We start from the raw sequence: 18,800 nt of genomic DNA, 5'->3' as shown, positions 1-18,800 counted from the left end.
AGATTTTATAGATGCAGGGAGCACATTAAGAAAAAAGCTTCTCGATTCAAATGGGCCAGATGTAGATTTCTTTGTGCATGCACGATGCACCGCAAATAGAGACATAACACGCAGGACACACTGCAAAAATACAGTTATAACTAGCTATATCCGGTATATCATACTCAAATCCATTTCTCTCGCTCCCCCTCTCCGTACCTCTCGCACCCTCTTTATCTCTCTTTGTCTCACTCTCTCTCTCTTCCTCTCCCTCTCTGTAGTCGAATTGGCAGGTACGCGTTTCCTAGAGTTAAAAGTACAAGGAGAGCAGGAGCGACAGAGGCACCCCAAGGTGGGGAACGGCCTGCCACTTAGAGACATCCATTCTCATGTCGTGTGTCCTTGAATTTCGCCAGCACCCACAATGAAACACTGCCTTGGTGCTCACAAAAGCAACAGCTAATCGAGTTTAATCAGACTTAGGCCCTTTCCAAGCAGCAAGGGGATTTTGAGACACAAGATGCTGTGTATTGTGGGCAAAAGAAGACCTTTAACTATTTGTTTGCACTAACACTGTAAATTGACAGTCTTTCAAATTTTACAATATCAATTTCTAATAAGTGCTTCCAATATACAGTGAAGTCATACTAAGAATGTTAAACCTTCTCTTAAGAGAATAGTGTGTGGGGGTCAGATTTCCGAAGATAAATGAGAGACGAGGCAAGGTAACTAACTGAATGACAGACAGGTAGGCGGGGCTGGGCACGGGAAGGGGGTCTGACCGCTGGTCAGTGCTGGTTTGACAGGGATGTTGGAGGGAATAGCTAGGTTTTGAGGGCCTTCCTGAAAGCCAGGTGTTCCTCTATGATTTGGAGAGTGAGTTGGTGGCAATTCCAGAGTGTGGATACAAGGACAGAGAAGCAGGCTCCTCCTAGTCTGGAGAACTTGAAAGGGGGACTACCAGGAGTGTGCTGAGCCTGATCTAAGGACCCTGGTGGGGTGGTAGCATGTGAGTTTGTTTTGGAGTAATTCAGAGCCTTTCTTATGGATGGCACCATGGTTAATGCACATGGCTTTGAAGGAGGCCTGTCGGCTGGTGGCCAACCAGTGGAGTACTCTGAGTGTAGGGGAGATGTGTCCTCTAGGGGAGAGCACTAGGAGAAGCCTTGCTGCACAGTTTTAGATCCACTGGAGGTTTCTGAGTTGGGATCCAGGCGCGCCAAGAAAGAAGGAACTTGAGTAGTTTAGGCGAGAGAGGATGATGGCCATGATTGTAGAGACTCTATGGGGTAGGAAAGATGAGGAAAAAAACACTTGAGAATTCAGAGGTGGAAGCTGCATGATCTGAAGATGGCACTGATGTGGCGGGAGAGGGTCAGGTACAAGCTAAAGGTGCATCCTAGATTTTTGACTGAGACCGATGTAATGGGTGGGGGTCCTAAGGAAGGCAGCCATGGTGTAGGTTGGGGAAGAAGAGCTGGTTGTTCATCATCCAGCGTTCTATGTCTGAGAGGCAAGATGCAAGACCTGGGTGTTGTGAAGACAGGGAGTTGGGGATCTTAAAGATGATCTGAGTGTCATTGGAATAGTTGTAGCAGGTGAGATAGTGGAAGCGGATAAGCACAGGGAGGATGAAAGGTAGAGGTTGAAGAGGAGAGGGAGGCTCCCTGAAGGACTCTGTGGGGGACTTGCTGGGCGGCAGAGGAGAACGGATGAGGAAAATGATTTTGGAGTCAGAGAGGAAAGGGGAGATCCATCTAAGGGTGGTGTCCCTGAAGCCTAGGGCGAAGAGTCTGTTTGTGAGAATGGAGTGGTTGATGGTGACGAAAGCTGCCGAGAGGTCAGGTAGGATGAGTGCGGCACAGCCTTCAGAGTCTGCTGTTCTTTTCAGGTCGTACCAGATTGAGACAAGGGAGGTTTCAGTTCTATGGAGAGGTCTGAAGTCGACTGGGATGGGTCAAGAAGACCACCATGGTATTGTACAAAGAGGCTGGGCTGGGAATATGCCTTGCGATCTAGTAGTTTGGTTATTAAGCGGTTGTTAGAGATGGGGTAATTGGAAGGGAGGACAGGATCAAGAGAGGGAATTTTGAGTAGAGGTTTGACGTGGGAGGTTCTGCATGCTTCTGGGAAGATCCCATATGTCAGTGAGTGGTTGATAATAGACCTGGAGAGGCTGCATGCATAGGTGGAGGAGAGAATAGTTGGAGGAGGGCAGGGGTCTCCAGGGGATCCCGAGGGGCGGCTATTGAAGAGAAGCCTTAAGAACTTAAGGTGGGAGATTGCAGAGAAGGAGCTGAAGAGAGTGCGTGTCGGGGCAGGTATAGAGGGGGCAAGCGGGGTGGGGGGGTGATTGTTTAGCGTAGATGGTGAGGATCCTTGGTGGAATATCTCAAAGCTGTGAATGAATAAAGATATGGCTGTAAAGACTTTAGAAAAGTATTATAAATCTGGAAAAATTGTTTGAGCATGCTACGCGTCAAAAAGATAAAACACAGGAAGTAAGGTGTTTTGTGAGTAAGGGTAAGCTAAAGCTAATGTGCTCTGTTAAAAAGAATGTTCTTCGCTAGTTTACTGCAAACATGGGAAATAAAATGATGGTAATGAAAACGTATATAAAATGGACTGTGTTAGGAAGGTTAAGAGTGTGTGGTGCAACCAAGGGGGCAGAGAAACAGATAAGTTGATCATAAAACCTTCCTCAGACGGCTTAATGAAATGCCATGGAGTGATCGACTAGCATTCCCTGAAGCTCTTTGGATGAGGGAGAAACAATGTCAATCTGCTATTTGTTAATACAGATTTGTTTTCCATACCAAATATAACCTCTGAATTTATTCTTATTTTCCTAAAAGGTTCTATGATTTCATGCAAAGCAGCCAGGAGCCCTATGTGATGCTATTTGTTCCGTACCTATTTCTCATAGGCGTATTTCAAAAGAGTACAATAGGAGTGCACAAGATAGTCCATCTTGGAATGATAACCTTCGGTCAGGAAAGCATGATCAGACATATTTCATAATGACACACACACACGCCTAAAAACAGCAGAGAACATGGCAAAAGAAGTAATATTGCTGCAATGAGTTGCCAGGTGAGAAAAGCATCCCAGAATCCAAGGGTGAGTTCTGTTCCTCTTCCCATCTGATACTGTATGCATTTCAATATCCCTAATGGATTGAGTCTCGTATTTAATAGGATTGCCACCACTGGGAAACTGATGACAACCGTAATTATCCTTTCACCTGGCTGCCCGCAAGCACTGTGGCCTCCTGTGCCAGTATACACAAGGTATAGTGGCACATCATGGTTGACCAGATTCTTCAGGGACTGGACGGCAATCAGAGGGCGCACGTCTGGATCTCATACACACAGAAGTGACATCATTCAAGGGTGGACTACAATTGTCTGCATGGCACCTCACACACTGCTGGTACCACTGAGTGCAGGCACATCTCCACATATTGACCTCTAAACGTATTATACAATCGGCCAACCATACAACTGTTCATTTGAGAGGACAGCATCTCCTCTGCCAGCACCTCAATCAGGATTCCAGGAAAACAACGCAATGCCCGCATCTTCAGCAACACCATGTTGAAGGAACCCACCACTTACTTGGTATCAAAAGGATGGAGTAGGTCTTTGGCTCTGCAGTAGCGCTGCCTGCATACGACAATTAAGGCTACAAAGGAGGCAAGAAAAATTGTAGCCAAGACACCGATGGCCACAATGACCACCGTTTCCATTTCTTCTGCGCTGCAAGCCTCCTCTGCGGCCTTACAGTGTTTAATCATCACTTCAGAGAAGCATCCTCTTCACCTAAAAAGACATTAAAATTACTTAAGGATTGAATACAACAGAGCTCGAATTAAGTGGACAACTTTCACTGTGGGTTCTAATTCAATATACAGGGTCAATGCGTATAGCTGTAGGAGTGTCCCCTCTAATCTGCACAATTCACACAATTCATACTGCCTCACCTCACCTTATTAGTTACAGCCACTTAGTGTGTGCCTTTACATTAAAACAAACAGGGCCACTGAATTACACAAACTAATGTGCGCTCTGAGGCCTAAGGGCGTGTGGTGCTCTATACAAATTTAAATAAATAAATACATTATGTAGTGTTCTGCGTGCATAACATTTGGAAAAGTATTTCAGTGTCAGAAATAGCAGCACCTTACAAAGGTCCTCCTTACAAGGTGAGGTGGTAGCTGAAATTACCATCTGTTTTTTCAGTCTGCCTAGTCACAAGCTGGAAGCCCAATAGGTGGAAATACCTCGAGCACTTGCATGGAAATATTTCCTCCAGAAAAAGGGCAGAATTAGCTCGGGTAGATTTACCACTGGTGGTAATTCCCCAAATACCCAATAAAGGTCTGTGGTAGTGTAAAGTTCTAAATGTGTCATATCACAGCGCAGAGAAGGATGGTCACTGTGGCGACGATGGATGCTTCTTCCTGTCTACTCGGGCAAAGTGGCAATACCAAGATGGCGCCACCGTTGGGAGCCATCATCACGTAAGCTCCAATCCCATGAGAGTGCCACAGAGTGACGTCACTCGCCACGCCTTACTTGGATCAGCTTTGGGTTGCTACCGGGAATACTAAACCTGGCTCCCACATCATGTTGATGGGCGATCTAAACCTTGGCATCCATTACATGAACGATGCTAATGCTACAGCCTTAGAGAACACACTTTCAGAGCTAGGTTTCTCACACCGAATTAGCAGCCCAACACACAGCAAAAGTAGAACTCTGGACTGGCTTGCATACTTAAACTGCATCACTAAGATCCACTCCAATCCCCCTTGCGCTTGGTCTGACCACCATCACACAAGCTCTTCCTGCCTTGACCAGAAACAATCGCAATGTTACTGTGGAGAACCTACTGCCTCTACTTCAGTCCATCACTTACCCCCCCCTAAGTTTTTAGATAAGGACCCGTCCCATCTTGTTGATTTGTATAACCACTCCCTACTCCAGGCCTTAAATAAGATTGCTCCGTTAAAAATTAGAAAAGCCAAGCCACCAGCTCACGTAAACAAGTGGTTCACTCCAGACTTGAAAGCCTTACGTAGTTCCAAAAGAACCTCTGAAGCCATTTGGAAAAAAATACCAACCTACACAAACAAGGAAAAGTTCACAACTGCTTCTAACAAACTACAAAGCAGCCATCCTAAAAACTAAAAACTAAAAGCGATACCTTCAATGACAGAATACAAAGCTATTCACCATTCTCAGGGAGCTAGAGACTCCAGCTCCACCTACGGAATCTTGCACTTAAGATGCCTCTCGGTGTACAAAAATTCAAAAAGCCTTACTCGACCAAATCGCCATTCTACAAGCTAAAATAGAAGCCCAAAAACTTAGCTTGACATCAGGCTTAAAATTCAGTGAGCCTCACAGCCAACCATCCAAACATTGCCGCACTTTTGAATTCACTCGAGTCACGACTACGGAAGTAGCAGGGATCATAGCCAGCCTAAAACCCTCAAGTTGTCAACGGGACATCTGTCCAGCAACCGTCATAAAGGAAAGGGCAAAGGAGTTTGCACCTTTCATCACCTCCTTGATTAACACATCATTTGAAACATGTACAATCCCTAATAATCTCAAAGATGCTTGGGTCATGCCACTTCTCAAAAAACCTAACCTTGACCCTAGCACCCCGACCAACTACAGGCCCATAACTACAGTACCTTTCCTGTTGAAATTCCTAGACAGAGCGGCGTAACTCCAAATTCAAAAACACCTTAAAGACAATAACCTGCTAGACTTGTGTTATTCAAGGTTTAGATCTAGACATGGTGCAGAAACAGCCCTCCTTGACGTAAAAATCCAAATGGATTAATTAAAAGATAAAGGAAGTCTATCCCTTCTCCTCCTGCTCGACCTATCAGCTGCCTTTGATATGGTCGACCATAACATCCTCACCAAGCACTTGACCGCAGCAGCCGCCTTCTCCTTGAACGCTGCGACCTGGATCCAGTTCTTTCTAGCAAACAGGACTATGAGGGTCTTGGCATCCACGGCCTCAGCTGAACCTGTCCCAATATCCTGCAGAGTTCTGCAAGGCTCCTGTGTCTCCCCTACCTTATACTATATCTTTACCAAGCTCTTGTTCGACCGCTTGGACGATCTGGGTGTCACCTACACAAACTATGCAGATGACATGCAAATCCTCATCAAGCTAACAGGCTCCTACAACAAAGACACAACGCTCCTGAATGAAATCTATCTAAGAATCCAGGCATGGATGGCCACGCATGGCCTCTGCCTTAATGACGACAAGACAGAGCTACTTCTCATTGGCTCACGGTCACAATTAAGCAAATTAGATACCCAATACAAAGCCTTCAACATTGATGGGAACAACATTAAAGTCTCCAATGATGTCAAAACTCTAGGCATATACCTGGACTCCACGCTGTCCCTCATGAGACAAATCAATGCAACGGCGTCAGCAACGGCTTACATGTCTAAGCTTATTAATGCTTGCAAACCTTTTCTGTCCACCAGTAGCTGCATCACATTGGCTAGAACACATTTTATCACATCTGGACTATTGTAATACTTTATACCTAGGCAATAATAAACAAAACCTGAAAAAATTGCTCTAAACATTCTGCGAACACATCACATTTCTGCAATAAGACGCAATATCCACTTGCTCCCAGTGCAAGATAGAATCGCACTCAGAGTTTTAATAATCACCCACAAATGCCTCTCCAACTCAACCCCAAAATACCTGGTCAACAAATTCTCTAGATCTACCAGACCAACTAGGTCCTACTACTCACACTGCCTAAATAGCCCTAAATACAAACTACAAAAAGCAGGTGGGACTAGTTTCCCCATTCTAGAAGGTAAGCTCTGGAACTCCTTGCCATCTACACTAAGAGCCGGACCATATTTCTGGTCTTTTAAAAAGAGGGTTAAAATGTGGCTCTTAGATCAACAAAACCAGAACTAACAAATTCCCACACTACATATCATATACCGTTGCGTTGAACGCCTGCATCTGTAACACTAGGCAATTGTCTCTTCTTCTATTCTGCTGTAACTATATTTCTGTAATAATTATATTGTACATTGTAGGGGTGTGGCTTGGCAGCCATGGAGTAGGCTACATCTCTAACTGAGCTCCGTGATCCGTGGATTGATCCTCCGAAGCGCAGGCTGCCTGCCGGCAGATACGGACCTTATAATAGCGTTATGGATGCATGAAACCTTTCAGCACAACTTGCAAGTACCCCGCAGAGGATTGACTCAAGTGAAAGAAAGATATGAAACATTGTTGCGTGGACCGGGAACAGCAACATTGAAACAAGATGGCAGCACTATGAAGACAAAGAGACCTGTGGGACAGTCGGAAATGAGAGCGGAACGAAAGGCTGAAAGGAGCCTTGGAAGACAGCAGCTGGTAAAGCTGCTTGGAGTGAGGTCATAATATCTCCGCCCTGGCCGATACACTGAATGCCGGCAGAAAGTGAGGCGGACCGCCGAAGATCAGACACCGTGACCAGCACGGCGTGAAGCAGAAAGTAGCCAGGCGCAGACGGCGACCTGCGGCCCTACCTCCTGCGCGCCCGAGAACAACTGGAGAGCCCCTCGTATTGTGGTGGCGGCGCAGAGGAGCGCCGGTGGCGAGAAGCCGACTCGGAAACAGCCCGCGGTCACAGCGGGGGGCTGAGACTCACAGCTTCTGTACCGCGAGAAGAACGCTGACACGGGGAGAGCACGGGAGAACGTGCAGCCCGTCGCAGCGCCTGCGAGCTGGGACGAGGGCGCACAATAAAAACAAACATTAGAAGGAGACTAGGCGAGCTGCACATGATGCCCAGGTGCAGAACAGCACTGCAAGTTTGATCTTGCTGGGTGAAGTGGAGAGAACGAAGCTAAGGGCTGCGGCATAGTATTGATCTAGGCTGCCCTCATTCATACGAAAGTTCAGCACACACTGGCAACCAAAGACAGGAGTGGGAAGCGTGCGTGACAAACGTGTGCCCCCCCCCCAGAGTGGCAAAGGAAGGAACCCTTGGAAGGGAAGACAATGGGGTAAGCCCCCACTCCTGAGTGACAGCGCACAGTGAAGTGCTTAAGCTCACCGGACAAAAGAGTGCCGAAACAGAACAGACAACCTGCCGGGACACAGCTTAAGGTACAAAGAAATTGGAAGCATTGGAACTTGCAACATATGAAAGGCGCACAAGATGAGTTCTAGCAGTCAGTCTCGGAGGGGGCAGGTCCTAGGACACGAACAAAGCGGTGAAATGACTGGGAGGGGTGGAAGAGCTAAAAGTAAGCAGCCCACGATGGACATTGTCGCGAAAACGCAACAGTCTCCCGGTACACCTGCGCAGGGCAAAGAAACTACGTCGACAGAGGTAGACGACTCTCGAGAGGACAGCGCAATCCTAATGGCCATAACAGAGCTAAGTACATCATGGGAGGCAGCAATGGCGGACATGAGAACTGCATTGGAGAATAAAATAGACGCATTAGGAACTGATGTCAACTTGTTGAGACAGGATGTGAGGGCCCTGGCAGAGCGGACGAGTGGCCTGGAAAGTGCGGTGAAGATCAATGCGGATACCGGCGCAACTAACGCCAAAGAAGTCCACATATTGAAGCAACAGGTGGCTAATCTGGAGAATCGGGCTGAGGAATCAGAAGAACGGGCAGGGCAAGATCCCACGACCTATGTGGAGAACATGATATTGCAGAAGATAGGGGCTGGTGAGCTCTCTCAAGGGTTTGCAGTCGAGTGTGCACATAGGGCGCTGATGAGAAGACCGCAACCCGGGGCTCCTCCTAGAGCAATTATAGCAAAAATGTTGAACTATAAGGATCGCAAGAAGATTTTGGAATTTTTCCGGAAGGGAGGAACGATGAAAAGAGGATCTGCAACTATTACAGCATATCCCCGACTACACTATGCAGGTGCAAAGACAGCGGTATAGCTACATGGCAGTCAAGAGAAGACAACGCGCAGAAGGATATAAATACATGCTCCTGTATTTTACAAAGCTTAACATTTTCCATAAAGGTAGAGCATTGTTTTTTGGTGCCCCGGAGGATGCTGCGGCTTGGCTGGATGCGAATGGCTGTCCGGAACGAGATGAAGAGCGAGATCAGCAACAACACGATAAGTGACTGTAATGTAATCTGCGGGGTTGAAGGGAGGAGGGAGCTAGTGAAAAGGCAACAGAACTGGGGGACAAAATAGGGTCGGGAAATATTTAAGTAAACAAATGACATTTGGACATGATGGACTATAATATAACCCAGGGAAAACAGTACGGGCAGCGCAACAGGCGCTTGAGTGCATATATCAAATCGGAGCGGTTAGCAGGAGGAAGCTTATCCCCCCAAGTAGTAATTGTTGAATCACCATTAGGGTGGTATCTACCTGCTGAGCCGGAAGTATGGCATTGGCTGGAAAAGGGCTAGAGGCGGGAATGCCTGAGATTCAGGGATGGAGCTGGGCAACAGTTGTGGGGGGTGGGGGGGATTGTTGAAGTGTTTGTAGTTAGGGAGTGTTGGGGGGGGAGTTTGGGACACACTTGGGGTGCGAGCCTACACCCTGGAAATACGACATAAGCCATGGGAGACCTTAACATAGTCACCTGGAACGTCAAGGGGCTCAATAGTTATCTGAAAAAAAACAAGGTTATGATGTACCTGCGCAGGCAGAAATTCGACATAGCCTTGTTACAAGAGACTCACCTAACGCAGGAAAAGCTGGAAGTGATACGGAAGAAGTGGAGAGGGACTGTTGTGGGAGCAACATACTCAGCCTATGCTAGAAGGGTAATCATATGGGTGGCCCCGCATGTCCCGTTTCAGCTATTGCAATCAGTAGCGGAGCCAGATGGTAGGATGGTGATAATGAAAGGGCTGGTAGAGAATAGGGTGATGTGTATTGTTAATACCTATGCCCCGAATCACGACACAGCGGCATATTTCAGAACCCTATATGGTAAACTCAGTAAGAGTGTTGATGGGGCAGTGATTTGGGGAGGAGATTTTAATTGTGTGTTAAACCCGAAAATGGATAGATCGGACACCAAGATAGATAGACCCTCTCCAGCTGCAAAAACATTGCAGATGCTATTAGCAGATTTTGGGTTGGATGACGCGTGGAGGTCACGCCACCCGCAGAATAGACAGTATTCTCATTATTCAGCTCCTCAGGATCTACATAATAGGCTAGACTATGTGTTTGTTACGCATGAACTAATGACTGAGATAGTGCAGGCAGAGTTTCACTCGCCGCTGATGGTAGTGTGGCAATACCGATCTCCAAGAGCGAGAATACCCACATGGCGCCTGCGAGCAGAGGCATTGAAAGATAATGTATTCAGAGAAGACATGCGAGAGGAAATAATAAGTTATTTTGAGATCAATACTGGCAGCGTAGAGACAGCAGGTACACTCTGGGAAACTTTTAAGGTGGTGGTAAGGGGGATTGCCATAGCTAAATTTAAAGGATTGCAGAATGGGATCTTGACCGAATTGCAGGAAGCGGAAAAGGAGCTAGAAAGGGTGCAGTGGGGGGGTAGCAGTACCAAGGAAGACACTGAAACATAATGACCCCCGGTTTGGTCTGTTAATATCAGCCCAGATTTGAGAAAGGCCAAAGTGGCCGAAACACGTGTCATCTGCAAGGGTTCATTTGTGATTGAATTAAATATACAACTTACAAACCTTATAAGGCGCACTGTCCTGGATTTTCTTGGGTGCTTATGCATCCTTTTTGTATTTTCCTACATTTGACGGGTTTCATGTGGCTTACCGTCAATCCAGTGACCTGCGACCATTCCTATAAAACTGGTATGACCAAGGGGTTTTTCCTGCCCCCGTCTACACTTTTATTATCGTTTTGAACCTTATTTCCCTACCACCACAATCAATATAAGAGGAGTCGCCCGACAGACCAACTGCAACACTAAGCCTTACTCTTTGTTCAGACACTGAAAGGGTATTAGGTCTGCAACAGAAATGCGCAGGATATTGGGAAAGATTATGCAATCTTAACTATAAAAAATACATAGAGCGACAACACGCGTGAGGGGAGAGTCTTGGCATGGCTATATAAAAATGAGACCCCTAGGCCCATAATTAGAACGATAGTGAAAGGGGATGGGAGCATAGTGGACACACAAGAAGGGGTTAACCAGGAATTTGTAGATTATTATAGACTCCTGTATGAGGAAGGAAGTAACAATAAAGAGAAAGAAGACACGTTAGAAGATATTGGCTTGCCGCAAATCAGTAAGGAAGAGAGAGATGAGTTAGATGCCCCGATTACCCTAGAGGAATTGGAGGAAGTAGTAAGGCTGCTCCCCACCTGTAAAACCCCGGGAACTGATGGACCCCCAAGCGAGTTCTATAAAATGTACAAAAAAGAGGCACTTCCCCCGCTTCTAGAGATGCTTAATGATGCAAATGAAGCAGGGAAATTGCCGGAATCCTTACGAGAAGCGGTGATAGTACTCTTCCCAAACCTAATAAGCCTGGCAGTGAATGTGGCTCCTACAGGCCCTTGTCGATGTTAAATCAGGACGGTAAGATATTAACAGCGGTTCTGGCGAATAGATTGAAGAGAGTCATCAATAAGTTAAAACACCCCAATCAGACTGGCTATGTCCCGAATAGAAATATTACACACAACCTTAGGCGTCTACATCGAGTCATTGAACATGCTGGTGAAGACACAAGTGAGATGGTGGTTGTGTCACTAGATGCAATAAAGGCATTTGGTCAAATGGCCCTGGGCCAATTATGATATGGACCCGGGATATCTTAAATGCGTTAAATGGGGTAAGCTATTATACAGTGCACCGATAGCTAGAGTGAAGACGGGAGCTCTAATATCAGAAAGATGGCAACTCAGCAGAGGTACTAGGCAGGGATGCCCATGGTCCCCCATGCTGTACATTTTGGCCCTGGAGCCCCTGGCAATATACCTGAGGCAGCAGTATGACGCAATAGGAATAATCGTAGGCAGGGAACCGTAGCTCATTTCCCTGTATGTGGACGCCATGTTACTGTATTTGCGCTATCCAGAGGAGAACCTCCAACATATATATATTAGAAGTGATGGAGCGATTTGCTGAACTCTCTGGTATAGCTATGAACCCAATAAAGTCTTGTATATTTCCATTGGGCAGGTATAGAGGGGTCCCGTTAAAGCAGTTGCCGACCCTACAGATACCGTGAAAGGTTGACACATTCCGATATCTCGGGGTAGATGTATATCATACAGTGGAAGCAGAACATAAGCACAATACGGAGAGAACAGTAAAGAAAATAGAGAACAGCATGAAGTTTTGGGCAAAGCTTCCCCTAGCAATGATGGGGCGGGGGGCGATGCTTAAGATGGTGGTGCTGCCCAGACTGCTGCACTGCTTCGCGAATATCCCATATTTGATACCCAGAAGATTTTTTGCTTCTGTGTTGATTCCACAGATACATCCCACTTCCTGGTATCATCTGGAAGAGAGGTTTTTCCCTTCATTGGGTTTTCCTTTCACATCGGATTCACTCTTGGCTCTACCATGTTTCCGAGTTTGCAGTGCGGACAGGGTGGCGTCATGAGAGGACCGTCCCTATCTTCAGGAGTCTCGACTACACCAACGTTGTCAGGCTATTCACGTGCCAGAGTCCTCACAACATCGTTCTACGACACAGGTGAGGCCAGATCCAGACAGAATGGTGAATAACTTAAAGTTGAAATGTAGCAGTTTTGCCAGTTGCCAATAACGGAAATGGTAAATCCGTTTGGAAGTATTAAAACTGGTAATATCGACAAACTTGTTATGAGGGCCCTAATCTGAACAGGTAAGGGATCTGTGGAAATATAAGCACTATTTTATACTACTAGCATTTAATTACTGCTATCAATGACTAGTATTACCAGTATCAATACTTCTGATATTATAATAGTACTAATATTACTAGTTAGTATCATCGGTAGAACCAATAGTACTCTTTTTAAAAAAAAAAAGCCTGAAAAATGATCTGCCGGGCCAGCATTTGAACCTGTGACCTTCAGGCTGCACCAAGTTTTCCCCAGCACTTGCAATCATACAATATAATAAAAAGCCAACTGTATGCTTGTCCGAAGCAGTCATGCGCAGTAGAGACTGCCCGCTTCACCTGTTGTCACCACTAGAGGGAGCTGTTGTCTTAGACATATATTAGGCCAGCTGTATGTTTGTCTGATGCAGTGATGCACAGTAGAGACTGCCTGCTTCGCCTGTCGTCACTGCTGTTGCCGTAGGAAATATGCAGAGGTCCTAATGGGTGAATGAAAATCTAAAAAAAAGTGTTTTCTATAAACATTAATTACAATCAATTACAACCAAATATATCAAGAAGGTATTAACACTCTGAAAATATCTCTCTTCAAGCACTTTGCCCGTGTATACGGGCTTTCACACTAGTTATTGAATAAGCTATCCTCCTGCCCATCAGTGCTCTCTGGACATATAAGTGAGTCTGCCACAGAATGGGATGGGTTCTCATTATGCGGATAATGGTGGGTTCTACAAACAATGGAAGATGCAATGTACAGAATCTGGATTTTGTCCTCTGATCATTATCTCCACAAACCTCTGCCTCATTAATGCCATCACAGAGACAAGGTCCCATGCTAGCCATTCACATTCAATAGGAGGCTGTCACCTATGGATCTAGAAATCTAAGCTTCTAGCATCCACAGTTAAGAAGCCCTGCCCCATACATGTACCATCATATTGTCCAACATTTTTTCTAAATGTCTTCACAACCGTCCTGCTCATTCCCTTGTATTTCCATCCCATGTTCCTTAATGTGTCCTTACACATTATTGTTTTTCAGTGTGCTAAAGAATACTTTTCTACCTATGACAGTGCATTATTAGTCTGACCTCTCTTTTCATGATAGAATCTAGTGGATGAATTTCAAAGAGCGAGACTTCTCTGATGCTCATTACACTGAATTTACGGTTATATTTGATGTTTGTCTAAACATTATGTAATCACTGCAGCCATTCTGGTGAAACAGGCACTATGTACATTTTTACACGTGTCTGGGGTTGCTGTTGGTACTCTTGTTCAGAGGAGAATTGCCTAGCATTTCGGGCTGGACTGCCCCAGGGCAGGACAAAGACTGATATGTTTAGGATATTTCTCCTCTGTGAATGATAGTGAGCTAAAGACTCTGGGTAAGGCTCTTGTAACGAGGACTCATGTCTGGCAGAGAGTCTCCCAGGACCCCCCCTTGTTATTTGCATATTTCAAGTAACTTTGGGTCTCACCCTAAATTACTAGGGGAATCCAGACGTGGATCCCTTGCTCACTGTTCTTAGAGAGGCACAGCTCCTCCCTACTGATGGGGTCCAACCAGACCGAAACACGTGTCTGGGGTTGCTGTTGGTACTCTTGTTCAGAGGAGAATTGCCTAGCATTTCGGTGCTGGACTGCCCCAGGGCAGGACAAAGACTGATATGTTTAGGATATGTCTCCTCTGTGAATGATAGTGAGCTAAAGACTCTGGGTAAGGCTCTTGTAACCAGGACTCATGTCTGGCAGAGAGTCTCCCAGGACCCCCCCTTGTTATTTGCATATTTCAAGTAACTTTGGGTCTCACCCTAAATTACTAGGGGAATCCAGACGTGGATCCCTTGCTCACTGTTCTTAGAGAGGCACAGCTCCTCCCTACTGATGGGGTCCAACCAGACCGAAACACGTGTCTGGGGTTGCTGTTGGTACTCTTGTTCAGAGGAGAATTGCCTAGCATTTCGGTGCTGGACTGCCCCAGGGCAGGACAAAGACTGATATGTTTAGGATATGTCTCCTCTGTGAATGATAGTGAGCTAAAGACTCTGGGTAAGGCTCTTGTAACCAGGACTCATGTCTGGCAGAGAGTCTCCCAGGACCCCCCCTTGTTATTTACTATACATTTTTACCTCCCCACGGTATTAGGGGAATACGTTGTGAGATGCGCAGAAAACAAAAGCTACAAGAGGCTGGATTCCAATACAGAGTGTCAACTGTCAAATGGTAATTTTAAGTCAAAGGCAAAGCACAATTCTGACACATTTGTACAAAGAGAGGGATGCATTTATATTTTTCACTAGATGAAGCAATTTTTCTCTTATGCACATGGTAAATGCAGAAACAAGTTTCCCTTAACAGTGACATGTATGGTTTTGTTCTGAGCTTTTCCTTTTTTGCCTACATTTCAAACATACATGCCAACATTATCCATTCTCTTTAGTAGTCTAGTCTAGGAGATGCAGACAGCATTTTAGGTTGTAGATTAGTTCCTTGTGTAGAAAGAGGACTGTGTAGTCCAAGATGTCTGTTGTCTTTTTACGTTGTTCCCATTGTCTGTTGGCCAGAATGATGGATATGGGGAAACCTTTTCTGTGCTATCATTGCTGGGTTATTGCCGATGCGCGCTTCCTGTCATTGGCTGACATTTTGTATATTAGTGAGAAATAATGACAGGAGAAGGGATGGAGATGTTTTGAAATTCTACTCCCTCTCTACCTTGGTTCCATTGTCCTCACCTGTGGACTCCCCTCTTCCAGAGTCCAGTTCATACTTGAGGGGATTTTATGGCAACGCCTTTCCTTCCCTTCGGGAGAGGGTAGGCCAGCCCTGGTTTTAAGTTTGCATTCTGGGACTTGTATTCCTGGGTTTAAAATGGGGAAGTCTGGGACTAAAAGGCCTGCAACCTGCAGGTGTTGCCACTAAAGAAATTAAGCTACAACCAAGAACGAACCAAAAAGTAAAGCAGGTACTCAGAGCAATAGGTTGCATGTATGTACTACCTGTGCTGGACACCATTTGCACCTTCCAACACTGGAGCTTCACCTCTAATGTACAGGACACTTGCAGTATACCTCATGTATAACACTTCTGGATTTTCTTCGGCAGACCAGCACGTCCATTGTTCCAATGCAGTCCCAAAGCATTTTCTTACTTGTATATCTTACTCCTCTGAATGAGAACCACTGCAGGAACAACAGAACAGTAGAACCACTACCAATAGCCCTCCTGTTTAGAAGCCCGAACTGACACTGGCAGAAATTGACTGATCTCTTGAATGGTGTCCTATGCTCACTATTGGCAGATCGTTCCGCATCAGGACCAGTATCTCACTCGGCCAATCAAGTTTCTGTTCTTGAAGTTGGTTTCTATGACAGATTAAGTATTTGTTGGGTGAACACATGTCCGAAAGCACACCTGAGGCACCTTATGATAACTTAGTTATGCTAAAGCCTGGTGGACCATACATCTGTCTGCTGACCTTACCTAGTAGTCTAGATTCTGAGACTTCTGAATTTCTTACAGTACTTATAATCTCCATCAACACTTTATTTTCCCTCTATGAAACATAACGTAGATGTTCATATGCATTCTGCATGTGGACATCACTTTATTCAAAGTAATGCTGTGTGCGCCTGTTTGCTTGCCTACTCTGCCACCCTCCTAAGATTTGCACTTGACTCCTCAATGCCAAGTACAGCTGGGTGAGCTAGAGAAAGTTTAAGCAATGTCTGCCTGCTTAGTATTATGAAGGAACCTCCATCTCTAAATAAAGGGCAAGGATAATTCTCTTAAAAAAGTCTACTGATATCCCTTTACTAGCATTTGGCTCATATCTAAGCAACAACCAGGCACTCGGGGTACAAATAATTAAAACTATTGGTCCAGGATCCTATATTATTGTGAAGTAGGAATGTTGGGAGTAGAATGTGGGTACCCAAATTGTATGTTCTCTGTTGGCAATGCACTTAGCATGACTAATTAATATGAATGCACTACAAGGAACTCCCACATAGCTCCCCAAACTCACACACACACATAGCTCCTCACACAAGCTTCAAATAAAAACAGACGCTCCCACAGACACTTTAGCACAGTCACACTCACATTATCCACGAAGGCCAGACTTCCTAAGGTAAGGGAGCATACCCAGCAACCCAACATAGATCCACCCCAAACAACTTTGCACATACCCCCCCTTCACTCACAGGCACCCCTTCAGCCATGCAACCCTTCACAAAGGCATCCTCATTATAATACGACCATGTCCAAGTCCCATATAAGGCCGCACATACACACCATGCACATCCATCGCAGCAGCCCTATCACTCCCACCCACACATAGCCCATTCGAGGCACCTGTGAGGAATTGCCATCTGGCAAGGGTGTAGGAAACCTGGCGTTTTTGATTCGTATTAAATATTAACATGATGCAAGCAATTCCATCTTTGAAATGGAAATCTGCTAGACAGATTACCCTTCCATAAAGTCCATGCCAAATGCATTGGGTGTATTTGTGCACTGCTGCATCAGTATCCTGATTCGCAGCACCTGCTCTACCAGTAGCACAGAGCAAGTTCAGAGGTCACAGGTTCCCTCTTGACAGCTGCAGTGGCATCCAAGTCTCTGCAGCGCAGAATTTGCATATAATATATGCATCCCTGTTCCAAAAACTGTATAACTCTGAAGATCCTGTCCTGGTGGCACGCTAAACTGTGAAAATAAGTCATAACTGAGTTAGGGTATGGTGGCCAGCATCTCTCAGGGTTATCCCAGAGACATGAAATTGATATTGCACACATGTCAGCACTGTGGGCCCAGTTCAGCTCTGGTAGGGTTGTGTGTAGAAGAAGAGAAAATAAATAGGAATAATTACGGTGAACCTGAATGAAGAGAAATCAGACAAGCAAAATTATTAGATCAACATACCAAAGTAATAAACATCTTTATTTGCCAGGCGAAAACATCTAGTCTGACGTAAGAACCAAAAAAAGGGAACTCTGAAGATAAAGGGAAAACTACAAGTCATCGTTGAGGAGTTATAAAAACTGATGCAAGATAGCCAAAGAGATTATGTGAGGAATGCTTACTACTGAAAGAATTCTATAGACTGGTACTAGCAGTAGCCTAAGGAGAAGGGAGTCATTCTCCACTTACACATTCGTTTATATAGTGGAAGGGTCAGTAAAAGTAGTTTTGGACAGCAGACCTTCTTCCTGTTGGACTTTTACGACAGGCTGACTAGAACATTAGTTAATAAAGTAGCAAGGGACCACACATAGCCATAGGCAAAGTTATGCCTTCTATCTTCTTTTGGATAAATACAAATACATCATGCCTTCTAAGAGTCTGTGTCCTTCTTGTGACTCGCTACAGCCCCGGGCTGGGTGCCTGTCCCATGATAATCTGCAGCTATTAACCACCTACTGCAATGTTTGACTTCCTTAAAAGCACAGGGACGTCATTTCGCCAAAATGCCATGGGGTAGCGGAAGGGACATCACTTGACCCTTGAATTCTGAATACATCACAGGAAGTGATGTCATTTGACCCCACGCTGAAGGCACATCACGGGAAGTTATGGAACACAACCTTTCAACCTTGACAATACAGGAAGTGGCATCACACAGCATTGTTCCTAAGTACACTACGATAAATATGGTTAAGATATCACTGTAATATGATATACATTTCATACAAAAATGAATCACCATAAGTATCAATAACATCAGTGTGTATAGACCCATATTACCAAATGACTGTGAATGCAAGCAGACGTCCACGGTCAAGTGATAATGATATGTTATTATACAGTACTTACGCTTAAGCGCTTTATATAGAACATATATACAACATCACACAACCTGTGTTGGTACACATTTATAGACCTCAGAAGGATGAGTTGGCCCTGTTGGGATTCGAACCTGCAACCTGCAGATCACACACACACACACAACGCAGCATCGAGTGCTCAACCCACTGAGCTATTTTAC

At 45.3% G+C, this 18,800-nt stretch overlaps 1 protein-coding gene across 2 annotated transcripts in view; it reads right to left on the bottom strand.

Moving 5' to 3' along the window:
- The window catches only part of TMEM98 (transmembrane protein 98), a 418,722-nt gene that overhangs the window by 103,625 nt on the left and 296,297 nt on the right, over positions 1 to 18,800 (bottom strand). For both annotated transcript variants that reach the window (XM_069634076.1, XM_069634077.1), the window contains exon 3: positions 3,597 to 3,800. In XM_069634076.1, coding sequence (XP_069490177.1) covers positions 3,597 to 3,775 — 179 coding nt within the window. In that variant the 5' untranslated portion in view covers positions 3,776 to 3,800. The remainder of the gene's footprint in view (positions 1 to 3,596; positions 3,801 to 18,800) is intronic.

Source organism: Ambystoma mexicanum, chromosome 13, assembly GCF_040938575.1.
Source record: "Ambystoma mexicanum isolate Mex_15411 chromosome 13, UKY_AmexF1_1, whole genome shotgun sequence".
Lineage (NCBI taxonomy): Eukaryota > Metazoa > Chordata > Amphibia > Caudata > Ambystomatidae > Ambystoma > Ambystoma mexicanum.
Note: the sequence above shows the minus strand (reverse complement) of the source record. Positions and strands in the feature narration are given on the sequence as shown.